This window comes from Cryptotermes secundus, unplaced genomic scaffold (assembly GCF_002891405.2).
Source record: "Cryptotermes secundus unplaced genomic scaffold, Csec_1.0 scaffold1176, whole genome shotgun sequence".
Classification (NCBI taxonomy): domain Eukaryota; kingdom Metazoa; phylum Arthropoda; class Insecta; order Blattodea; family Kalotermitidae; genus Cryptotermes; species Cryptotermes secundus.
The window spans coordinates 316,344-343,896 of record NW_019725859.1 but is presented as its reverse complement, the minus strand read 5'-3'; the positions used below and the strand labels follow the sequence as shown (position 1 = coordinate 343,896).

Below are 27,553 nucleotides of genomic sequence, written 5' to 3'. Positions count from 1 at the left end.
CTTAACCACATGAAGCAATTACTTTATCATGATAGTACAGCTTTTCAACCAATGTCATGATATTTACATTTTAGTAAACCCAACCACCTGTTCANCAGTAAAATAATAATAATAATAATAATAATAATAATAATAATAATAATAATAATAATAATAATAATAATAATAATAATACATAATATAAAAGACCATACTTTCATATCTTGGTAAGGAAACTGATATGAAGAAATTGCAACAGCATGCACAGATATAGTTTCTCTTGTGGATACATCTGGCGAGTATACTGGTGATATGATTCAACATCTGTTCGATATAATATGTTAATCTGCATTAATGGAATTGTTCTGGTAGCTACTGTCTGTCACTACACTGCATATATTAAAGCTTCTGTGCCACTGTTCAATAAAATGAAGCACTTACAGAAATATGAAACTTCTGCAAACTAAACTTCACTGTAGAATAAATTTAAAAATCAGTGCAAAGACATTTTCCATACTTCCTCAAACATGACTAATGGATTACAGCCTTCTACTACTCTGAAATAATATTTAATATCTAGAGAGCAGAATATGACCAATTCTGTTTTACTTGAGGCTATAACTACTATGAAGAGTAACATTTAATCAAGATTGTTCCAGCCATTTAAAAAAATATTTTGTGACAGAGCCCCTGCTGGGGGTCTACTGTTCATCTCCCATTATGTTCAGTAATGTTTCAGCCTATAAAACACTGTAGGATGTAAGCCCCTTGCTATGCAGTGAAGGTGAAATAAGCAACTATACAACAGTTGTTCCTATATAACAGCTCCACAATTAAGCATGTTTCCATGGCAACAAGAGAATAAAGCTGGGACTATATAATGAGCCAAGCTGACTCTTGAACAGCAGACCCCATGTGAAGAAAGGCTGAAATACCTCCGCTGTAGCTCCGCAACTCGTAAGAGGCAATGCAAAACAATGCAGTGCCTGGGGGTATAACTGGGCCAATCTGTTCCTGGGGTATATAAATACGGGGAGTCTCGAGTCTGAGAGACTGAAATATGGTCATGAGTCCCACTGGACTCCGACCCAAAGATGACTACAGTGGCAAGGGCCAGCAGCAATTGTAAACATAAGACATATCCTCTTGCCACAGAGGATGTTACATGAGGACTAAAACACACTACAGTTCAGTTAAAAAAAAATACTGGTCTTGGATCTCAAGGGGCTTGGCGCCAAGATGAAATGACTGGCAGTAAACCAAAATCGTAAAGTGACTCTGACTGACTCAAAGAGCAGTCAGTCATAGTGAGTACGCTGGTTGGTGAGTGACTAATTTAGAGGACTGCTGAAGCTGTTGCTGTTAGAAGCTAGCAGCTGAGGCTGGGGACAGTTTTAGAACCTGGATGAAGTGGAATGTCAGCCATTGGAGGTTGATACCAAGCAATGACTAGTGAAGACTGGAACAGACTGAGGAGACCTGATGTGTACTATAGTGATTTGTGATGTGTGTAAAATAGTGACAGCATAATCCTTACTTGCAGCTGCAAGTTGTAAGAGTTCAATGAATTAAATTACCAATCCAACTCCATCTACAGTCACTGCAATCATGATAATATTATTTGGGTCCACTGCCCCTACAGAATATTTACATTTAATCAAAACTGGTAGAGCTGCTTTTTGAGAAAATTGACATCTCATGTTAAACACACTAGAGGATATACAGTTATTTTCCTGAAGTGCCATGTGTACAGTTTTATTTAGGGAGGAGATCCCCAGAAATTAATTTAATTTAAACGAAGCAGTTTTCAAGAAAAAATGTAATTCTGTGTTTGGAACCTGTATCTTTTTGGAGTCAGAATATTGCTTTTCACCAGGCACCAAGTTACAATGGATAAACTCACTATCATATTATTCAGGTTCTAGCAGGAAATACATGCATGCACAGACACAAGGGCCATCCAGAAAGTAAATTCTGTTTTTAGGCTGCTAACGTAGGAGCAGGGGAGAGCTCACAGATGCAAGGTAGCATCACGTGACTCACTGCCTTATACACCATCATATAGCTGATTACCTAGTGTTTATTCTTGTCTCTACAGCGTGTCTTATGATGTGCCCTGCAACTGATAATTCCATCAGCTGTGAAAATCGCAATGCTATCTACTTGCTTCAGGACAAAAACATCGAGTTCTGTGGAAATTTGTCATGAATTATGCCCCGTTTACAGCCAAAATATAATGAGTGTTGGAACTGTAAGACAATGGGGTAGAATGTTCAAAGACCAGCAAACAAATACTGTTGATAAAAAGCAAAGTGATCAACCTTCTGTAGTGAATAACGATCCAATTTTTAATTTTTATATAATCTGAACGTTTGTATTTTTACATAAGCAATTTTAAAATTGTACCATTAACAGTGTTATATCCATTTTATGGTTGCAGTTAAATGGTAGATTTTTGTTGATGCGTATTTGCCTTATGATGGCCGATAGTGGCCGAAACATGTAGCAAAGCCATAGCTGAACGCTGACGTTGATGTTTTACTATTTGCTGTGTTGTGACGGTTCATTAAAGAGTTGAATAACAATCTTATTTAAGTGTTGACTAAAAAATCTGTGGAAGATGGCCATTCACAACATCAGAACTTTCATGTGAATTTTCACAAATTTCACATACGCTTCTCTATGAGATTATCACTGTTAGGCTAGGCTATCACAAGTTTTGTGAAAAATGGGTTCCAAAAATGCTCAGAGTTGCACACAAAATGCAGTGAATGGCTTCGGCTTTGACTTCTTTTGAGCAATACCACAAAGATGGCGATAAATTTCTGTCACTTCATACTAGTAACAACTAATGAAACCAGGGTTTCATTTGTGAAAGTTAAAACCAAAGAGCACTCAGAGCAGTGGATGCACAGACATTCACAAAACAAGGCGAAAAAGTGTAAATGAAGGTCTGCCAGAAAGCTGATGGCAACTGTTTTCTGAGACAGGAAAGGAGCAGTGATGGTGGAATTTATTGCAACAAGGGACCACAGTAATGTCATAAGCGTACTGCAAAACACTAAAAAAACTGCAGAGGGCTGGTCATTCAGAATGAAAGGTGTTGAATGCTGATATCCAGTGTAGTGCTCCACCATGACAATGCGTGTCCACATGAAGCTGCTCACACCTGAGCACTGCTGCATCATTTCAAATGGGAGTTGTTTGGCCACCATACTTACAGCCCTGATCTCACTTGTCCCACCTGTTTACCTACCTGAAGAACTCACTGAGATCACTGTGCTTAAACAATAATGAGGAATTGCTGGAAGGTGTCAAAACATGGCTGAGTTCACAGGCGGCAGACTTCTCTGACACAGGCATACAAAAACGTATCCCCCGACGTAAGAAGTGCCTCAGTTCCAGCGATGACTCCGTTAAAAAGAAGCTTATGTACGTACTTATTTTTTGTTTGTTTTAATAACAGCCCACCAGAGATTAATTTCTGAATAGCCTTTGAACATAGATTGTAACTGTCCAGTTTATGGGAAGGTCAATTGATGTTTGTGTATGGTTAGGGTTTTGTGAAATTCCTCACTTTCGCCCCACAATTTGAAATTTTCCCCCTGAGACATGCAGCAAGTGGCTTGGGTCAAGCTTGAAGCCAGCTGCCCATCCGTAAATCAGTCAATTTAATGCGTAAAACAAGGCCGAGTTCTTTAGAAATTCTAAACTTGACAGGGGAAGTCATAAATTTAGCAGCGTCGTTTCCTGCAACCCCAAAATCTCAGTTTGACAGCCACGCAGCAGGTGGCAAAGTTCACCCCTAAACTGTACACTAGTGGATATTCGCTTTTCTAATTGGAGGAGAATGATAAGCAACCTCCCAGTCTGCCCGGTCCAGCCAATCATCATCTGAAGTGGGGGGTCCTTTGCCCAAATTTTGGGTAACCAGGGCAAATATTTACCATTCAGAGGGTGCCTGGCAAGGAGGACTCTGAAATTTACCTTCACCAGGGGTACACGTGTTCTGATCCTTGTAAACACGCCCTGTGGTGACTATTAAGTGTGTGTCTCAGAACAGTAAGTAAGCCTACATGCACGAATCTGTGAAGTGTACCATTACGGTGCTGTTTCCGTACAAATAGTGCAGATTTAATAAAGACTCCATACAGTTAATTGGTGTTGAGGTGACTTCCCTACGCCTAAAGCCCCACTAATCACCCAAGTCGTGGCCAGTCAACACGCCCTGACAGGAGTCGAATTGCTCTACCGGGGCTAGCAGAACCGAAGAAAAATGGTTACAACATATACAAATTCCTGTATGGGTGCATGCTTGCGCACGCACGCACGCGCGCACACACACACACACACACACAAAAATCCAAATCCACCTTTTTGCATCTAGGGGTGCTGTAAGCAGATGAATCTATCAAAACCTCAAGAATTTTTTCACAGTCAAAATAGTTCCTCAAACTAAGTATGCGAGAAAGTAAAGAAAGCCCTTCAATGTACAGGAGGATCAAAAATTCATGCACATCAAATTAAGTTGTTATAAATTGTATTGCAGTTAATATATCTCCTACCACTAGATGGTACTGTAGGAGTACTAACAACAAGTAGAAATGCTATCTGTCATGTATTGTTCACACAACTTCTGCAGTATAGCTTTGTTTATTGCGTTCCCAAGAACAACAAGTTTTCACGGAATGGAAGAGTTTGATCAGGTTTTCTTCACTGACGAAGCATGGTTTCACCTTAGTGGCTATGTGAACACTCAAAACAATAGGATTTGGTCATCTGAAAATCCACATGTGTTACATGAAAAGCCCTTGCACTGTCAGAAAATTGGAGTGTGGTGTGCTCTATCAAATCATTGAATAGTGCGCCCAATTTTCTTTGAAACAACAGTGAATAGTGCAGTGTACCAAGTCATCATTACACAGTTTATCGCGCTTCTTGAATTTGATGAACGTGGGCGCTGGTTGCAGCAAGAGAGTGTCACATGTCACACATCTAATGAAACCATGCAGTTCTTGCGCAAGATTTTCGGTGACCGTCTCATTTCAAAAGGATTGTGGCCCCCGCGTTCACCTGATTTGTCACCTGCATATTTTTTCCTTTGGGGGTACCTCAAAGGAATGGTCTATAAAAACAATCCGCATACACAGGAACATTACCATGGCGATTAACGGCATCAGTTTGCAGGTGCTCCACAAAGTGGCCTCAAACATGGTAAAAAGAGCTCACGCATGCATTGCTGAAGAGAGAAGCCATTTTGAGCATATGTTGTAAAGACATGATTTGATTTTGCTCCACAAAGTGGCCTCAAACATGGTAAAAAGAGCTCACGCATGCATTGCTGAACAGAGAAGCCATTTTGAGCATATGTTGTAAACACATGATTTGATTTTGAATTTCTAAGATGTAAGGTTATAAAAATAAATAGAAAGTACTGTATGTCTTGTAGTTTGTGCATTAAACCAGCAAAATATAACTGCTTAGTGGGATGTGCGCAACTTTTCGATCTCCACGTATAAGACTGATACAGAATTAAGGCGCTGCAGTGAGAGCATATATCTGAATTCATCATAGTGATTTCTATAACTGCTCATTCAAGCATTATTAACAACTATGAGAGATGTTACCCCTGTCTAGAAATTATTCAAATTATTTGTAGCAAATTAAGGGACCTATCTGCACAAACGAAATTAATAAAACATTAAAACTCTGAGCAAATGCCAGGCTAGACCTAATTAGAAAACTGCGATATTCTGGTGCTCTTTACATTTGCCTCTGGGTGGTACCTGCGTATCTCTGTGTGCATGTGCATGCACACGTGCATATCCGGGCACACATATATGGCTCTGTAACTATCTGTTCACAGATGTATGAGTAGTACAGCTCCTATACTACAGGGATTATCTGAGTTATATATAGGTAGGCCTTACCAGAAAAGAATATGTTTAAAAAAAATGGCTATGTCTTCTAAATTACAAGGAATGGATTATGTGAAGATGTGTGAACCACTTTTGGAGCCACCCCTACAATCAAGTGCTCAACCAGTGGAGAATGTGCCTAACCCTCATGCTGCCTCACATTGAGTACCAATGTTTTGGAGGAACATACTGCAGCTGTCTTCTGAAGTGAAAGAAGCAGTATGTTCTGTCAAGATGCTGGTATCTGTCAGCAACAAGACAACAGCACAGTGTCACAACACAGAGGATAAAATGTGAACCATCTTCACAGCAAAGACTTCAAATCAAAACCACTTACGCCATAATTGCCTGGTGATGACGAAGAGTAGTTCATGGGCTGAAAAACAGAATTTCAACATTAGATACTCAAAACATAATATAATACAAACTTGCAGCTTAAGTAATCCCAAAATGAAACATCTTCATGTTAGATATTAAGTTGAAAATAAGATGAGGTTATGTCAACCAGGACTATAAGTATCGTGGAGCTTAAAATCTCCATTACTAATACATCACTAAGAGGCTTAGGCAGCCTGTGCATAATTTAGAAGATAACATGAAGTGTCAATTATAGAAGACAATATAGCATGCTCTAAAGTATTTTCACAGCACTTGCCTAAGGGACTGAAGAAAACCATAAAACCACTTGCTCTCATTCAGTACTTCAAAACTTTCATGTCAGAAATTTGTATGTGGACAGTATGATTCAAGTACGATGTATGAGGGGAGTCTAACACATTTCACCAAGAGTTGAATAATATTTTCCATCATCTGACTCCTGTATCTGACAAGTGTACACAATCAGACACATGACTCAGACTTTAGTTCTTGATTTAGCCCAGGCCAGGACCACACAGCTGAACCTTCTGCCACCATCTGGAATTCAATGGAATACCACCTCATAACAGAATGGTGCAGTACACTGTTTAAATGTGGACTGTAACTGTGTTAAATAAAAGTTTGTACATGACTGCTATTCAGACAGGGCTAATGTGGAAGCTTTATATTACTGACAAGCTTGCTGCTCTGAGTGACAAAAAGTGACAACTACAAACTGAACAACATAACTGTCGGAAGTTTCAGTTTACTGCTATTATGTAATTAAATCTAGAAGATCGAGATGAAGTGACCATATCCCATGCATAAAGGAAAGAAAAAAGTATCTAACAAGTAATATCTTGAAATTTCAGAAGTGGGCTCCGTAGGCCCAGTATACATCATATCTGGGCACCAGCTTGTTATAGATGATACTTACTTATAAAACTATTTACACAATTTTGGACATTCTAAGGCCAAACATAATTTAATTACCAACCAAAAACTAATTTGTTTAAGTAATATTTACCACAATATCTCCACACTAGTAGGTTGAGGATAATGTGGCAACTTGAACAAGAATGTTTGTTGCTTCGAACAATCAGACAACTGGACCCAATATTTATTGTTTGAACATGTCGATAATGACGGAATAATCACGGTCTTTGTTTTAATAAAAGTGTCTCAATTACCAACCAGTGTTTATTTCAATTACTATAATTTCAGCGTATAACATAATTAGATCTGAAAAGAATGGTAAATATGGTCAATATGTATATATGGGTATAACTGCTAAAGAAAATCACAAAACCTATTTCAATTCAAGTACAATAAGAGCAGCATTTAATGAACACCAGCTTTCAAAATATTTTTTGCATATAAATCCTCTGTATTCCTTCTTCATGAACATGAATTACAGTTTCTATGCCCTTCATGATTGTGAACCACGATATGCTGTGAAGTCTGATAGATAAGTACCAGGATCATATTCAGATGAAGGCAGAGGCAGCATGAGTCTCCATAATGTTGGTATCTGTCCACTACCTACATGATGTCACATCCTGAAGACCATAGTCTTAATATTCACTGCAGTGAGAACTTCAAAACTTTATGCCCTTTCTCTGTAAGGATAACTTCTTTTTACCATGATTCAATCCTTTGTTACACCATTTAATGATAAGCTGTAAAATATTTCACGCCCTACAGAAACTGAATTGATAGCTGTATTCTCCTTGGGTGTGTGTAATAGTGTCATTGCACTTAAACAGAACTCAATGCTTCAGCATTATGAGACCTACAGCTAGTACCCCATTTAATAGGTCTTCTGGAACATGAAAGTCATTAGGTTACAAGCTGTTGAAGACAGATGTAAGATTAAGTGCAACTACTTAGCATTAACATGATATGTCATAAAAACCCTCAATTCTTGGTCTGTAAATTGAATATGTCTAGTACTGATGTATCAGAATAAACAAGTTTGAAGCGTACAAGCCTCCTCAGTTGTAGTCATGTAGTTCAGAGACAGCCTAATGTTTCAGAGGAATATATCTGGCTCTCCCTGAACATGGCACTACACACCAGAAGACCATACTCTTCATGGTCATTGTAGTGAAAACTTCAAATCCATACATAAATTTATTTAGAGTGGTAACACATAGGGAACACATGTAGTGTCATGTAATGGCATGGAAATACTTTTCTAAATACATTTCAAATGGACTTAGTAACAGATAATATATTTGGTTTATGCATCCCATATGCTTCCACAATTTCTCAAAAGCATAATGCAAAATTTGATGTCTAACATTCATCCAAATAATATATAAATATTCAGTTCTTACCACATAAAAACAAACTGGAATCAATCCCTATTCATTTTCAAAATCACACAAAACCCATCAATGCACTCTGTAGGGAAAAAATGCAAAGTTCTCTAATGTTAAATCAGGTGGTTCATACACTAGCCACTGTGCTTTAATGAGTTAATGACACTTTCGGTTCAGGACAAAATGTGACTAACAAAAATATTTCCCTGTACCAAATACAGAACACCGAACCAAGTACACTTCAGTTTATATGAATAATACATACGGTAGAGGTGTTTGGTTGCCACTGCGGTCTGCCTCCTGGCCCAGTCATTGACATGGGTGGCATTCCTGGTCCACCAGGCCCACCTGGTCCACCAGGGCCTGGGCCTCCAGGTCCCAGGGTGCTATTAGGTGGTGGTCCCCGCATTCCTGGTCCATAAGAGCCTGGACCCATTGGGCCCATGGCAGGCCCTCTTGGTGGGTTCATACGAGGATTCATTGGACTCATCCCTGGCGGTCCTGAAACAAATTATAAAATCCTTAACAAACAGAATGACTGTTTCACCAAGACACTTCAGAAGATCTTCTGACACTACTTTTGCAATATGACTCGCTCATGTTATGGTTACTGTTTGCTGGAATATGTTTGTATATTACTTCATATATTTAGAAAGAAAAACATTTATGGGAAAACATCAACAGAATACGTAATTTATGGATCCACTCTTTCTTAATGAAAAGCTGAAAGCTGCCTGAAGAAAAGACTGAATGAAGTGTCATAAATTGTATACTTCACAGTGACAAATAAATGTATTGCTGAAAAGCTGAATATAATGGGAGCTGAGATTCCCATGGCCATAAAGATTCATATTATGGACTCCTGGATTTTGACTGGCAGGTGAACAATAACATTTAAAGTGAACACATTACCTCTATCTATAATATGGACCTACCACCTACCAGACTACACAAGCCAGAAGACCACAATATGAAGTGAATACTGCTTTAATGTGTAGCAACTGACTGCCAATTTGAAATTTATAAGGATTAGTTACAATGAATATCTGTTATCACAAATATGAGAAATGATTGGACATTAAGTGCTACTGAAATTAACATATTTGTAAAGAATGTGGAACAGGTGATCAGTCCATTAGTATTAGAAGGATGTCTCAGGCAGGGCCAGCATGACATCACAGGCAAATCAAATGGCTGCCTACAACAACATGACTTTATGGGCGATACATTTTACAAACCATATTCTTTTATGTAAGATTTGAGGTTTTCATGGCGGTGACTATGAAGAAAGCAGTCTTCTGGGATGCAGCACTGTGTATGTGTGCTGTTAACCGACATTTCGGAGGACTGCTTTCTTCATATTCTTTTAGATTTTCTCCTACAAATATGAATTTCTGTTGCTCTTTTCTTTTTTTGTTTTTTGACCATTAAATTAGCTGTAATCTAACATTTTATAAAACAATGTAAGTAAAACTGTTTTAAGAATTATGGTACCAATGATGGCTTTCATCACAGTGTCTGGAAATTCCATAATATTAATTGTGACAGTTTCAAGAATGTTGATTTGAAGTGGAAGACCTCGTTGTCAACTAGAGCAGCATCTAGGAATGTGCTGGCTCTAGTTTCAGGCACTTTATATGCACAGAGGGATATCAAAACATACAATATGCATGTCGATCTGTGAACCTGTGAGAGCTCACTCACAGATGCAGAATTCTGCTCCCAGAGTCACACACATCTCAGTCTGCTAAGCTGTACAAGTTCTGTTGTCTCATGCCAGTGTTAACTGATTCACTCTGCAGTGACCCACTGCTGCAAAAACACTTGCTGCTAACATTAGACAGTGTTTCAGATTCACTCTTCCATTAGTCTTGCTTAATTCTGAATAATAATCTAGAAAGTATATGCAGACAAGACATAAGTACCTGCCTTCTGCATCCAACAAATGCTTAATGGAACTTCAACAATACTGGTAATAAAAATGGTTAGTGAGAATTCAATGATATTGGCACAAAATATGTCCAAAATTTCATAACCTGCAACAGCAGTCACAGATTCAAGAAAGGTATCATGGAATCAGTTGCTTAAAACTCAAGATATGAAGACGTTTGCGCACAGCTCATACACAATACATGAAGAAAAGATGTAAGAACTTGTTATGTGACAGGCAAAATAATACGAGGGTCGTACTGAAAGTCATGAGCAACAATTTTTTGTAAAGTAACATGCCTCATTATTGACAAACCAAATACATCACCTCAATCTACAGACCTTTCTTTATTTTTCCACATAATCGCCACTTCTTTGTACACATTTATCCCAGCATTCTGGAAGTTTGAAAATTCCCCTTCTGTAAAATTCCATCCAGCCATTCGAAGACACTGACGCACTGCTCTCTGGATTGCCTCCCTTATCTCAACATGTTGTCCACACAGCTGATCCTTCACAAATCCAAAAAGATGGTAGTCGAAGGGTGCCAGATCAGGGCTATACGAGGGGTGTGGAAGAACTTCCCACCCCATCTTTGCAATTGCTTCCAATGTGACCTTTGTGGTCTTCGGTCAATAACCGCGGGACCCAACGAGCACAAACTTTCCTATAGCCCAAGCTTTCAATCATCTCCTGTACTGCACTGTGCCCTATTCCAAGTTTTCGGGCTATTGTGTCCACAGTCACACGCCTGTCATCTTGAATGATCTCATCCACTCCTTCCTTGTCACGTTCAGCTGAGGCTGTTCGAGGACAACCGCTCCAAGGCTCACCTTCAATGGTGGTGTTCCCATCTTTTAAAATGTTTCGCCCATCTTCGAACACTGCTCGCGCCCATGCACACACTTCCATAAGCACGCTGAATTCAGAAAGCAGTGCGTCAGTGTCTTCGGGTGGCTGGAACAGAATTTTACAGAAGGGGAATTTTCAAACTCCCAGAACGCTGGGAGAAATGTGTACAAAGAAGTGGCGATTATGTGGCGAAATAAAGAAAGGTCTGTAGATTGAGGTGGTATATTTGGATTGTCAATAATGAGGCATGTTACTTTACAAAAAACTGTTGCTCATGACTTTCAGTACAACCTACATACATAAAGAAAGCAGTCTTCTGGGATGTGACGCTGTGTTGAAGTTGTGTTAACCAGTGTCTCAGAGGAACATGTAGCTTCCATCTTCAGGGTAGAATACAAGAAGAAATCCATGAGCGAACCAGCATGAGCAGGTGCAACAGATGCTGGTTTGCTCATGATTTCTTCTTGTATTCTACCCTGAAGATGGAGGCGATACGTTCCTCCGAAACGTCGGTTAACACAACTTCTACAAGGTGCCACATCCCAGAAGACTGATTTCTTCATAGTCACCACCGTGAAAACCTCAAATCTTACAATATAATACTTGATTAACTTTTCTTTCTGTATCAAAAAATTTCTATGTGACTTCTGTTCTGTTTCTGTGTATTCATAGATATGCTGCTACTACATCACTGGTAAAATTATATGTACATCAGTGTTTGATATATTTTCAGGTTTCTTTGGGTCTGATAATTTGCTTAATGGTTTAGCACCTGATTTCAATTTGGAAGGCACCCAGTTCAAATTCAAGCCAAATACTAATCTGTCCTCTCCGCCTTCTTAATGCTTCTTCACAGTCCTTCCAGGCGAGTTCTGGCAGAGGACTTTAAAAGTAGGTTACAACCACTTTCTTCCAACAAACTCCTAACTCTCCATTCACAGCAATCTCAAAAAGTAATTTAACATTACATAACCTTCAAAAATTGATATCACATCATAAATTAATTAACCTTTAAACGCCGGACTTCGAAATAGTGGTAAGCTTGAGCTGGCCGGAGTTTATTTAAATGTCCGCTGCTGGTGCGCGTTTAAATGCCCGTTGCTACGCTGCGTTTAAATGTCCGTTCCTGTTAGGCGCTTAATCAATTTTAAGCGTTGTGTTTAAAAATGCTCTATCTAGCTCAATTTTTATGATAAATGGATGGAAATAACTTTGTTTATTTCAGAAAAGAACATAGTGTCGCATATTATAAAGGAAGATTTGAAATTTTTAATACAAAGTGTTGTACTCTATTTTCAATTTTTTGTGTTTTAATTTTGATGCGTACTGCAAAAATGGTTTCCCAGTTCTTCACAGAGTTGTTCTGCATTATAACTTCATTTCTGTTTGTAACACTTGACAAATTTTAGCAGTCTCTGGTGTCATAAAACAGATGGAAGCAATAAAATCATTTGGTCTTCTGCTAGCGCTGCTTACACCCTTCGGATTTTCGAATACTTGACTGAAGGTCAGAAGAATGAAAGAATGGCTATTCAAGAGAAAGCTATAGGGGTCCCCTCTTCAGTGCTAAGATGTTCCGTTAGGGCTGCAAAAGCTTATTGCCCCTTCTATTTGAATGAACAGACAGCTGCATCGTGGCTGAGATACAGAGCGTGATCTCTTTTGTGTGCGTTCGTAGTGAAATCGAATACTGTAGTTTCATTTGAACCTATATATACATCAAGAAGGTAACAACAAAAAAGGTATGTACATCGAATTTTACACTATATTTTTAACATACCTATCTGCAGAATCTGCAACAAAATTACTGGATTGTGGATAAGTTTTGGCATAACTCATACGTATATTTTTATTTGCTGTTGTTCAGTAAGGTATTATTTTAATTCCTCTATTAGGGTTTTACTTAAGTCGGTCTGGTAATTACTACATTTAAAAATAAATATTCAGGACTGTGCATGCGCTTCTACTAGCGGCGTGTGCGCGCGCTTCCACTAGCGGAGTTTAAATGCCTGACTGGCCACAACTGGGTACTTTGGCCACGACGACCTTACTCATGACTGGCACAAACTGGGCACTTCGGCACTTAAAGGTTAATATGGGGAACGGAACTAATTAACAGTTCACTGGCATATCAAGTCACAATTTAACACCTAAGACTTCTCCCAATCACAGCTCCTCCCTCTCATAATGATGGTAGCTACGACCACTTCTACATGGTAATGCTTGTGTTTATGGCATAAGAGCAATCCATCTCGTTCACATTGACGTGTCTGCATACGATGGAACATCAAGTTTTGAAATTGGGTAAGATTGTTTCTCAACTGCAGTAAGAGAAAACTGATTAGATGAAAGTAAGAGCCATCTACCTCATAATATAGTTTCATATATTGTGGTGACTGATTTGTCAACTGTTACATGAAGAAAGTAACAATAAAATCTTGCAAAATTTATGTCCCCATAGCATACAACTACCTTACATAGCCCTTATACAGTCAGCCCTCCAACCTTTGGACTGTACCATATATACCTCCAAAACAATTTCAGATAATTTTTTCATAATCCTAAGAAAAATCTATTTAATAATTTAAACAAATAACCTAATATACAGCAAGCATTCAACAATTAATAATACGCAAAAAATAAAGGCATACAAAGGTTACAGGTTGGATCAAAGTGAGTCCTCCTAAGTCTACTTCATCTGCCACTGGAAATGGTTGCTGTAAGATAATCTCACTACTGTCAATGTAATGATTTGTGTAGTATTTCCTTATTAAGCAGTATATGAATGAATGTATAAGGGGTGGAAACAACAGAAATTAATTTAGGGGATAAGGCAGCATTAAAACACTAGTAAGAAATTTCAATTTAGTATTTAAAATATATATAGGCCTTAATTTATTTCTTACACATAAAACTGCCTTAAGACAGAAGAACGCCACATTTTTGCAGCTCCCAAAATATTGTGAAAAGGGAATCTACAGATAATGAGTAGGAATAAATCAGTCTATGTCAGTAAAAAACATGAACATTGCTTATTTACAGCAGACTACCTCTTTAAACTAAAAATAGTTAGCCTTCAAATTATACCAGATGCATGAGACATGAATTAATATCTTTATCGGTCCAGACTACCTCTTTAAACTAAAAATAGTTAGCCTTCAAATTATACCAGATGCATGAGACATGAATTAATATCTTTATCGGTCCCGTTCCCACAGTAGCTGGTCCCTGACTACATGAAAGGAAGAGCAAATCAATTCAATGAATCTTTTTATAGACATTATTCAAAACTGCAATGAAAGACTAAAGAATGTCCACTGATTCTACAATAAAATCCCATTCCCAGACAGTTTTCTAAGTCAGTTCAGACTAATTCCCAAATCCAAAACCATTCTCCTGTGACGATCTAGTTTAACAGTACCATACTACTGTGTCTTGGCCATCCAAATTGTCTCTTTCCACATGGACTCCCCAGTGAACTTCTGTGTTCCTGTTTTTTTTTTCAATACGTGCTGCATTTCCAGATGTAATCTGAATTACCTTACAGAGTATAATGAACACAGCAAACTATCTGAAATTTTGTGTACATATGTGTAAATTTTTTTTATTGTTGCCAGTGGGGTGGGACTAAGTCCCTTGTACTCCGGCCACTTCTGGCCTATTGTACCAGCACTAGATGATAGGTGAGGGTGATTGTGGGGCAATTGGTGGAATGAAGATTGGCAGGGGAAACCACAGTACTCGCAGAAAACCTGCCCCAGCACCACTTCGTCCACCACAACTTCCACTTGACCAGACCTGGGATCGAACCCGGGCCACAGCGGTGGGAAGCTAGCGACTAACCGGTTGAGCTATGGTGCGGCCCACATATGTGTATAACATCAGAATGTTAAATGACTGACTAAGTGACCAACCAACCAACCGACCAACCGACCAACCAACCTACTTACTTACTTACATACTAACTAAATGAACTTTGTGGAGCAGTCCTTCATGACAAACTAATCAAGAAATTCCCCTTATGATACCGAATTAAAACCTTCATTGCCATGTTCACAAAAACCTGCAACTGGTCTATATTCTAAGCTAAATGAACATAGTTCATGCCCTCCCACCCTATTTCTATGCTCAATTTTAACAGTATCTTCCCATCTATGCTCATGTCTTCCAAGAAGTCTCATTTCTTCAGCATTTACAACCAAAAGTTTATACATTTCTTTTCACACACACACATATGAGGGTTGGAACTTTAATAGTGGCAACATAGCTGTAGAGATGCCATGCAATGGAACCAAATAATGTCGCTTATACCACACGTTAGTTACATACCTACATTACCTCAGGGCAAATTGACTCTCCCTTCCCACATCACATGCATGCACAGTGACAAGAAGAACAGAGCCTCATGTTAGCTGGCGGTCTAATTTAGTTTTGCCACAATGTTTTCGAAACAGGAACAACGAAGTTGGATAAAGATTGAATGTGCCAGGAGCCGTACAGCACAACAGTGTCATTAAGGTCTTCAAGAGGCTTCCAGGGAATCTGCATTGCCTTACAGAACAGTGGCAAGGTGCGTAAAAGCCTTCAACGAGGGACACCAAAATGTGGCAAACATGCGTCGGGTAGGTTGTCCTAGTGTCAGTGAAGAAGTGTATGCTCTTACCGCGTTACTGGAGAGAGATCGATGCCATACGATTCATGAGCTGGCCCGAGAGGAGACAGTATTTGAGCATATGACTGTGATTCACATTCTGAAGGAACGTCTGGGCATGAGAAAAATTGCATCACGATGGGTTCCGCATGATTTGACAGAAATGCAGGAATAGCTACGATATGATGCTGTTTATAACCACTTGGAGTGCTGTGAGCGAGAAGGAGAGGCTTTCTTACGCGGTATCATTACACTGGATGAGATATGGGCCAAATCGTAAGAGCCACAAATGAAACACCAATCGATTGAATGGTGTCATTATGGGTCACCACGAAAATCAAAAGTCTGTTAGAACCCCAGCAGTGTGAAAGTTATGGTGATTCCTGTGTTCAACTGTGATGGTGTTATCCTAATGCATACCGTTCCCTGACAGCAGACCGTCAATGTGCGGTATGACTGTTCATTTTTGAACACAACCTGCGACCAGCTTTGAGAAAGAAGCGGCGACACTTTCTGCAGATCCCACCCTTCATTTTGCAGGACAATGCTCGTCTGCAGGCAGCGCAAGCTGTGGCTGATTTGTTCGATCAATGGGGCTGGGAAGTGCTGTACCATCCACCATACTCCCCAGACTTAAGCCCTTGTTGCCACTATTAAAGTTCCAACCCTCGTATATGCTACATGACCAACGCATCTTATCCTCCTTGATTTAATCATCCAAATAATATTTGGCAGGAAGTACAAATTATGAAGCTCCCAGTTACAAAACCCTCCCCAGCCTCCACACACCTCAAGTGTCATTCAGGGAGTCCCAGCATTCACTAATTCATACAAAATATGCAATACTGAAACTAGTGCCACATCTTCTTATGAATTTATTTGATGCCATGCTTATGTAACAGACAGGATGCATAGCATGTGTACATTATATTCAGTGTTAATCACTTAAATGACACTGTGAAGCATTACACAAAATTGCAGAAGTCAGAACAATAAATTATCACCTGTGCCCTTCCTGCAACAAAGAATGCAAGAAGCAAAAGCACTTTTTCTTATTTTGAGTTCAGAGAATGAGATTAAGTAAGCAATGTGCCTGTACAGTCGCAATGTAACACACGCCTAAGCTAAAATGAAAGTCAAACAATGTTTTTAGCGAAGGCCAATTAATTCTGATTAGAAGATCCTCACAATCAACTTAAGTGACTCTTCTATAAGTGATACCCTATAAAGTTCATTTTAATAACACATATTTACCATGCCACACATAATCAATGAACAAAGATTAACTTAAACATTGTTCTTATACTTAAATATATCTGTGAGATTTGCTAGTTCTATATTAACCTCTCAATGCTACAAATGAAATATATAAATTTGATTTGTTTCATTTTGGTCCGTCACACTAACAGTTACAATTACAACAGACAAGTCCGTCCAATGTGACTATTTCAGTTTTCTCACTTGATGATTCACTAGCCTTACATGTTTCGATCCATTTGGATCATCTTCAGAGGCACCAAACACTTTTTAGAAACCACTATCACAACAGTTGTCATATAAAATACACATGTAATGTCCAAGTACACAATGTTCCGTCTATCACTCACAGCGGCCTTTCTGGTTATAGAAATATTTAAAGCTGTTTTAAAGTTTTAAAAACTTTCTTAAAAATTAAAATACATAAACCATATGGTTCGTGTCAATAACCCCTGTCATCTCTCTTCAAGGTGGCCGATGTTGTGTCTCCTATGTAACTTGATTAGGGAGATTCTTAATATTGTCCGTTATGATTTCTTGGCCACAGCACAGTGGGNGCACCAAACACTTTTTAGAAACCACTATCACAACAGTTGTCATATAAAATACACATGTAATGTCCAAGTACACAATGTTCCGTCTATCACTCACAGCGGCCTTTCTGGTTATAGAAATATTTAAAGCTGTTTTAAAGTTTTAAAAACTTTCTTAAAAATTAAAATACATAAACCATATGGTTCGTGTCAATAACCCCTGTCATCTCTCTTCAAGGTGGCCGATGTTGTGTCTCCTATGTAACTTGATTAGGGAGATTCTTAATATTGTCCGTTATGATTTCTTGGCCACAGCACAGTGGGCTTTAAAACAACTTTAAATATTTCTATAACCAGAAAGGCCGCTGTGAGTGACAGACGGAACATTGTGTACTTGGACATTACATGTGTATTTGATATGACAACTGTTGTGATAGTGGTTTCTAAACAGTGTTTGGTGCCTCCGAAGATGATCCAAATGAATCGAAATATGTAAGGCTAGTGAATCATCAAGTGAGAAAACTGAAATAGTCACATTGGACGGACTTGTCTTTTGTAATTGGAAATATATCAATTTTCAATATGTTCATCTGGTAAGTTCATTTATGCCAGGCACCACCAATGATATCTCTTATTGCCATTTTAAACGATGCAGCTTTACACAAACTGAATTCATATATTTCCATGGAACTACACTAAAAATATAAAACTTTGTTTACAAAGAAAACTCAGCAATGAAGGGCGTCTTAAGCACAGGTATGCTTTCTCCTGTCATGCACGTACAACGAATCCAATATATAAATAATTTTAAGATTTTGTATGAACATATTTTAGATATCGGTACAAAATCCACAATGTAGATTATCATTTATATCTACATTGATAAAACCATTAGACCAATAAACTGAAGAAAAAAACAAACGAACCCATCACCCATCCAGCCAGACAAATTAGGAAACAGTATCAGATATCACTCAGCGAAATTACTAATTTGGAGACTTTGAGATCAAGTACATGAAGCTCTCAGAAGTTATCTAGCTAGTCTTATTAAGACATAATCCAAACAATATTACTCTGTGTAAAGTTCCGGACATGCTGATAAGGCCATCCCACACTTGACAGTATCATTATTCTCATTAATAAATTGATTCATTATCAGAGAAAATTAAGAAGTGGATCAAATATTCATTTTTTTAATTTCAATCTAATCGTGTCTGATTTCTTTTGGAGAAAACATCATTAATGTCTAAGATCATGAGAAAGCACCAGAAGAAATCCAGCATAGCAACAGACATGAATTCAAATTCATTTGGTGAACATTTACTGTTCCAAAATTAGGCCACAAGGCTACTTGAGGCTACTTTGCTAGCCAGTGAGTTTATTATTACTATGAATAATAGCAGTCATCTCAGTGCTCCAATGTACTCTTCTGGGGTTCTCATGCAAGTGCTTCATTCTATTGTTTTGAAAATCCTGCCACACTTGCAAAGACATATCTCTTAATGGCACAGTCATTAGAAGGTTAGGTTGTGATAGCATGATGGAATGAAACATTTCACAATATGACACCAAGAAAGAATACTGATGGCCAGGCAGGTTTTGAATGTCAATCCTACAGCACAGGCACAGTATCATAACTGACAGCTATTCCCTCTTTAAATTAATTATTTTAAGATAACTAATTAACAAAATATGGCTACTAACTCAGTGAGTAATAAACCAAAGGAATATTAATGTGCAATTCTACACATCCCCACCTCACAAAAAAAAAACATTCATAATGATCAGTATTGTCCCACCAAGGTGAAAACTGTTCAAACTAATAGAAGATTACAACTGTCACTTTAAATGGTCATTCCATTCAACAGACAAGTAGGCTTCAATACCCATACCATCTTTGCAGCTTGCACAATAGTATATTTAACTTGACTCCATAAATTGGTAAATTGAAAGCTCTATCAACATACAAATCTAACTTTGCTGTTACAAAAGCAAGACTACTAAAGCATTCAACAAGCCATTTTCAGTGAAATAATAATTTGTGCAATTTTTAACATTTAAATTCATGTTGAGCCATAATTTCATCTACAAACAAAGCATGAGTGGCTTCCAGACACACAGCAAGAAGGCAAGACAAAGGATAGTCTTACAAGACACACCAGACAGAGAGAAACTAAATTGGTGAGCCCAGCCCCATGGCAAGGAGAGAGATGTAGAAACTGTTGGGCTTTGCCTACCTTGCCAACCTACAAACTCTCCGCCTTCACCTGGGGAAGATAGAAAAAACAAGAGGTAATCAGTGTATGGTACCAATTTTAATTACCAATCACTCTTTGACCAATTACATTCCTTTCAGAAAGATCGCAAGGAATAGAGCAAAATATTTGTCATCAAATGCTTAATCTTACAGACATCTTAACATTTCATCATCAAAATTATTGTTACTTGTTAATATTATATCATTTACTGCAATTAAACACATGTCATACTAGCTGTTCACCAAAACAAATGAGTAACATTTGTGTGCTAAATTAATTTGTGAATAATACTATCGATAACAGTGAGTCTTTAAAGAAAAACAGTATAGACAAATAACGACATTGCAAAGGTATGATAAATTTTCTGAAGCACCAATATGAACATACAAAAATAACATAAACCTTGTTAGTTTAAGATAGAGATAAATGTAAAACATTTTCAATACACTCTGCAATCTTTGAAGTCAGAGGACAAACTGAATCTGAACAGCTGTTGGGAAAAAGCTAGATCACATATATGCAACCTTTCCAAAAAGAGAGTCAAACACTGAAATTTTAAAACTATTACTGCCATTAGTCATTTCTGACCACATACACAAAATAATAATAAGTTTTACAATTAATTTTAGTGATGTACATGGTTAACTTTGTGTCTCGCAACTGTCCATTTCAGAAATCTGTAACAAACCAGCAAGTAACTGAAATTCTGGGCTAGAAGGTGAAAAATATTTCCTACAAGAACCATAAAACTTCACAAACAAGACATTCAAACCTCCAATGACTTGCAGATCAAGATGCCAAAGAGACAAGAATATTCTGTATGTTCTCAAACCACTGAAACATATTCCTGAAATCTATTTCATAATTCCAACCTGATATTTGTGTATAATTTTCACAGCAGCAAAGTAACATAAAATGTCAGTAAACTGAAATGAATGGGATATGATCTGGCCCACAAGCTAAAACAGAAATGTAGTGCTACAGAATTTTAATTTCAGGACAATGCAAAGTGTATGCAGTTTTAATATATTAAATGCTTATACCACGTGTACTGAATAATTCATTTCAGTCAATCAGTTGACAATTTACAAATAAATGCAATTACAAAATTATTTTGCTCTAACTCCAACTTGCCTTGGTGAGATGATGCAACAGGTAATGGGCAGAAAATGAATATTTACTAATATAAATTTTGAGAAAAGCAGCTCACATGTTAAACTAGTGGTGTGCAATTATCTGCTGCCTGGGTGCTAGAGAGTTGTACATATTTCAAAATGACTACAGGCCAGGCACCCTGGTGAGAAATTTTTTGTAGCTTAATAACTGTTAAATAGCTACCACTTATTTACATCAACAGTTTGTGGAATACAACAAAAGGCAAGCATTAATTACCTTATCAAAAACTGATTCAGAGAGAATGTCAAAATGCACTGATACTATAAAATAATTCGACTGATTCAATGGCAATGGCTGAACTCCACGCACTTTGTCGAAACGTGTGAAGGAAACACTGACAATTTTCTTCCAGAAAGAAATCAATGTCCTGCAACACTGAAAAATATTGAAAACAAGACCTGTAATGCAGGGACATCTAAAAGACAAAGTCAATGGGATGGAAACAGACTGTAAAACTAAATACATCAGAGATATCTACAAGTTCTTAAAAGAATTTAATGTGGGATAAATGATGATCTGCTGGGAGATTCTTACAGTGATGTCAACTGGCAGAAATTATATTCCAAAGAGTTCTGAAGATGTACTTTCAGAAATGTTGTGCTTTTTAGTTTTCAGAATACCAGGCAAAAGAAAAAGTCCAAAACCCCAGTATTTCTGGTGGAAATTATATACTTCATTAAGCTAATAAATATTCTTGCAGATGCCAATTCTGTGAGATACATACTGACTAAGAACCAATTTTCAACAAAGCTGCAACCACAGCCTCACATGCTAAACATTATAAACATCCATTATTGTAATTGTAGTTCAACTAATCCAAGTAGCAGGAACCTACATTCAGAGACTTAAAATCTTAAAAAGTCTCCATGCTGGATTTGAGGTTCTGATGGTGTTGACTATGAAGACTACAGGTTTCTGGCTTATATCACCATCTAGTCTGGAGGCAGCCCAACACTGTGAGCAAAGCAGGAAGAAAGTGGCAAGTTCAACTTGGTTCCTGCTTTTGCTGGTTTCTTGCTTACTCTTCAACCCCACAGATGAAGGTGACATGTTCCTCCCTAATGACAGGGTCTCTCCAAATTATAGAAAACTACAAATAAGAAGACCATAGCTTTCTTTAAAGTCTTCAGTTGAAATAATAAAGAAATGCCAAAGCAATGAAAACAACATATTATTGCTCCAAATCACAAAATAGGAAAAGTATGTGACTGTAATAACCTCCGAGGAATCTTAACAACTCCATGTTATCTACTATCCACATGGCACTGTTGATACCATTCAAAAATGAAATTACTGCGATCAGCAATCAAACTTCATCATACTAAATGAATTGCTGATTAAATCATTTACGTTACTAATCGTCACCTTACAGTTGAGGGGTTGGGTCATTTGTTGAGCATTTCTGCCTCATTCTTCATTCCAATTCCCATATTTCTTAATATCTCATCTTCCAAATGCTATGAAAGACAATAATGTAATGGGCCACTCCATCAGCTACTTATAGATTTAAGAATAGGTTATGATTCATTTAGGAAGGAGTAATGTTGAATGTTCTACTTCAATTTGGAATATCCTAAGACACTTCATAATTAATCAAAATGCATATGAATGATAGCAGAATACAGGTAACCAGTGTTCTATTTCACTTTGTCGAGTATATATACTGTCAAACAGTTCATATACATACTTCAACCTTGTAGCTAAACCACACCCAAGGGTATCAGCAAATGTATTTTTAGAAAACATGAAAATGTTGCATATATACTCTATATTTATCTGATGTATTTCCAATTTATAATTCGCTTAAACAAGGAGTTTTCATTGCCAGTACCTTTCACTTTTCTTATCAAACATATCATGAAGAATTCCCAAGAGAATTCAATTAGAATTACATTTCTCTTCGTATTTTTGATACTTGGTTAAAAACAAACATCTGAAAGTTGAATGATGAAAAAATGTACATCTCTATATGAATTTGTGTGTACATGCACATACACAGCTGCATGCAGAAATTCATGCATTAACAAGTAACAGGTGTGTAAAAACATACATTATTCTTTAAAATTTTGGGCATTATACTATTAGATATTTTAGAGTGTTTATTAAAGCGTACATGTGCATGTGATACACAAAGGAGAATGAAAGAAAGATTCTAATACTTTCAGAATTTGTTGCACATTAACCACTTCTATAAATCTAGTACATATCAGTGCTATAAATGGTAGGTCATTTCAGAAATAATGCACACAATTTTTTGTTTACATCCATGTTTATTTTTTTTATATCTCTTTAAAGAGTCCTTCAATATAGTCCCCCTGCTTCTCAATGACTGAGTCCCAACATGTGGGAAGCTTTACTATTCTATCCTGGACACCTTCTTTGTTTATCTGTCGAATGGCTCGGGTAACTGCAGCAGAAAGCTCTTCCAGAGAGGGAAAACAACGGCCTCGCATGGGTTGTTTCAACTTTGGGAATAAGTCGAAGTCTGGTGGACTCATGTCCAGGCTGTAGGGAGCATGAGGCAACACCTCCCAACCGCATTGGCACAGCTTTTCTGTTACGACATTCCCGATGTGCGGGCGAGCGTTGTCATCAAGAATGATTGGGCCCACCTCAAAAAACTGAGGTCGGTTTTTGTGCATTTTTCTGCGCAGATTTTGCATAAAGTCATGATAATAAACTGCTGTGATACTTTTCCCGCACGGAACTCTGTCTGTCATGATGATTCCTTGGTGATCATAAGCAAAGATCATCATTTGTTTGACCTTTGATTGAGATCATCGAAATTTTTTTGTCGTGGGGAAGATGGACCTCTCCACTCATTGGACTGTGATTCCAGCTCTGANAACGGCCTCGCATGGGTTGTTTCAACTTTGGGAATAAGTCGAAGTCTGGTGGACTCATGTCCAGGCTGTAGGGAGCATGAGGCAACACCTCCCAACCGCATTGGCACAGCTTTTCTGTTACGACATTCCCGATGTGCGGGCGAGCGTTGTCATCAAGAATGATTGGGCCCACCTCAAAAAACTGAGGTCGGTTTTTGTGCATTTTTCTGCGCAGATTTTGCATAAAGTCATGATAATAAACTGCTGTGATACTTTTCCCGCACGGAACTCTGTCTGTCATGATGATTCCTTGGTGATCATAAGCAAAGATCATCATTTGTTTGACCTTTGATTGAGATCATCGAAATTTTTTTGTCGTGGGGAAGATGGACCTCTCCACTCATTGGACTGTGATTCCAGCTCTGATTCAAAGTCTCTAACCCATGTTTCATCAATAGCGACAAGTCGATACAAAAATGCTTGACCTTCAACGTCGAATCTTTGTTTCAGCAAGGTTGCAATGTCGAGGCATTTCTGCTTCTGTTCAGCAGTCAAGCAGTGAGGGACCCATCGCGCAGAAATCTTTCTCTTCTTTAAATCATTTGTCAGAATTCGGAATATTGGCGTTGTTCGAATCCCCGTGGTTTCAGAAAGTTCCTCACATGTCGCATGGCGCTCTTCTTCATGAGCATCTGACAGAAGTTTCACACTTCTGTCATCTGTTGATGTGTTCGGTCTTCCTGGCCTTGGATCATCGTTTATGCTCGCACGACCACCATGAAAAGGACTAGCCCAGCGAAAAACTGTACTAAGGTCCACTGTTAACTCGCCACAAACTTCACTTAAAGCACTGTGGATTTCTGACGGATTTTTTCCACGTAAAGTTTCGATCTTAATGTATGACCTTTGATCTTCAACAGTCACAATACCCGAGAACCGTGCAGGATCCATTTCTAACTCACGTTATTTAAGAACAGAGTATATAATAAATGAAACAAAATAACGTGCTTCTTTCTCAAGCCCTGAACTGTAATTGACGTGAAGCTCACTGTCTTATTTTGAAATTATTTTGAAACTTATTTTGAAATGTAATTATATTAATTTATGTATTCTTGAATTTATTTCTATAACTTGTTTTCTATGTTTTTTATTGTATCTATGTTAAGATTCAAACTTGACTATTTCCACATCTCATGGAACTTGTTTTCTGTATAGATCTATGGAAATGAAATAAATGAATGAATGAATGAATGTTGTTGCATCATCTAATCCGCAGTGTTGCCAACCTGTGCATTATTTATGAAATGACCCACATAACTTGTATTAAAAATAGATCACGCAGGAACTCATATTCATTACATCTGGTCTAATTATACTGATACTTTCGGAATGAAAATATTCAGGTGTCTTCACTGTAAGAATATTAATCAGCTTATTAAAAACATACACTGACCACAATTTTCACAATTAAATAACAGTGACTGAGACTTCATACATGGAATTAATAGAATCGTCATGAAGTCACTGCGCAAATTTAAAAATTAATAGCTCTAGATTCATATATAATAGAAAATAATTGTAAATGGCATGTGGAAACACAATTCAAAGTATTTAACACAACAGAATTCAGAATTCACAGGCTTCCACACATCTTTTGTGGTGGATCAATCAAACCAACATTCCTATTCAACAACTTTTCCGGTTGCTGCATAATGATTTCAAGAATTTCATTCTGGATTCTGACTCTATATTTGTTCAGTGAAAACAAATAAAAAAACTGTTCAACTAGCATTCGTTCTATTTATCATTAGCTATATTATAACTATTTGTATTTCATTTCCTTCATTTATATAGTATCATTTAATATTCCAGTGCTCCACCATCCAAGTATCTGTTAATACTTAGTAACAGCGTCAGTATGGTACACAGACATATTTCAGGGAACTTTTACACTGCCCCAGATTGGTTTATATAGCATAGAACCACCAGTGGAACTTGGATGTGGCAATAAAAGTTTCAAATATAACGAACCTTACAAGCTTAAACATCAAGCTTAAAAATATAAAACTACTAACTGAATCCAAAAAGTACAGCTCTTCCTGAGAAGCTACACTCAAGAAACTCCTCACCTATTATGGAATCAAAGCATTCATTACCATGTTCTCCAAGCGTTCATTAACATAATGAAAAATTTTGCTAAGCTCAATGACATTTTGTAACATGGTGTACTTCTTTTATAGGTGAGTTTTTGGTTCTTGGACCTACCTCCAGGCTAGGGTCTTCTGTCTGCTATCACTTATTCAATACACCCTCTAGACCTGGAGGCCATCTACTACACCTACTACACTGTAGCCACAAAAGACCCAATTTATGGATGTAAAGGATCCGCTGGAATCAGTGGAATATACAATTAATACAATACCCAATTTCGCATACTAGTAGACATATTCCAAAACATTACACCAAATGTGAACTACTTTTACTCATTTCAGATATATCTGCTCACATGACAGCACAATGACACAAAAATCATGTCCACCTCTATGAAATCCTGCCTGCTAATAAAGAGGTTCCTGAAATGTGCACGAGATATTGTATACTGATTTGTTTATCCACATTTTATATGTTTGCCACTTGTATAGTTATAAATTTTTTAACATTTAGGCATAGGAAAGCATATGTGATTTCCTTTATCTTCTTCCTCTACACATGCCCACCATCACGAGTTCTCCATCTCACTTGTGCAACAAGCAAAGGCCCTGCTACAGATAAACTACCAATTCCAAATTATTTTAATTCAAAAGGGTGCCAATGGTGGTTATTACACTTAGTATTATGGCATCTCTGGACTCTGCCCACTGTCTAGTATTCTGAACAGAATAGGTTTCAGAACCTGGATTTATTTTTGCCTTGACTTGGAAAGGTGGGGAGGCACCTATCCAGCTGGGTCTGCTAGATATAATCTCTAGCATAATCCCTAAACCTCGTTTGTTTTCTAGAATACTAGTAGATGGCCAAAGTCCAGAAAACCTGTAATATTAACAGTAATATATTGTCGCGTATCGTGCATATATCGCGACAAATAAATTCTCGATGTATTCGATGTAGCGAACTTTATTTCACATTCGCTCATACAATCACCCAAATTACAATCTGACGATTACTGCTACCTGCAGTATCACAATTAGTACACTCCAAATGCCACAATACAACTGACCTCGGCGACTGTCTCAGTACAACTCTGTACAACTGACTGTGAATAGCCTTCGCTGCTCCGTATGTAGCCTCGATCGGACAATACGGGAAAACGGCCACGTAATAGGCACCCTTTGCATGGCGCCGTGTTGCTATGTAACGCTAGCGGAGGTAACCGCTGTTACTACTTGGTGACGTCACCGCTGTTGACTTGCGTTGCCTAGCGACCAGGATGCTAGGACTCGGCTAACATCGGCTCGCTTCGGCTTCGCTCGGCGCATCACGGCTGGCGGGGGGGG

The 27,553-nt window shown here is 37.9% G+C and overlaps 1 protein-coding gene across 2 annotated transcripts in view; it reads right to left on the bottom strand.

The window, feature by feature from the left end:
• LOC111863815 (single-stranded DNA-binding protein 3) overlaps positions 1-27,553 on the bottom strand; it is a 329,719-nt gene that overhangs the window by 26,435 nt on the left and 275,731 nt on the right. For both annotated transcript variants that reach the window (XM_023850528.2, XM_023850529.2), the window contains exons 10-12: positions 20,038-20,067; positions 8,844-9,079; positions 6,235-6,273 (exon numbers count right to left, since the gene is read on the bottom strand). In XM_023850528.2, the coding sequence (XP_023706296.1) occupies positions 6,235-6,273; positions 8,844-9,079; positions 20,038-20,067 (305 nt within the window). The remainder of the gene's footprint in view (positions 1-6,234; positions 6,274-8,843; positions 9,080-20,037; positions 20,068-27,553) is intronic.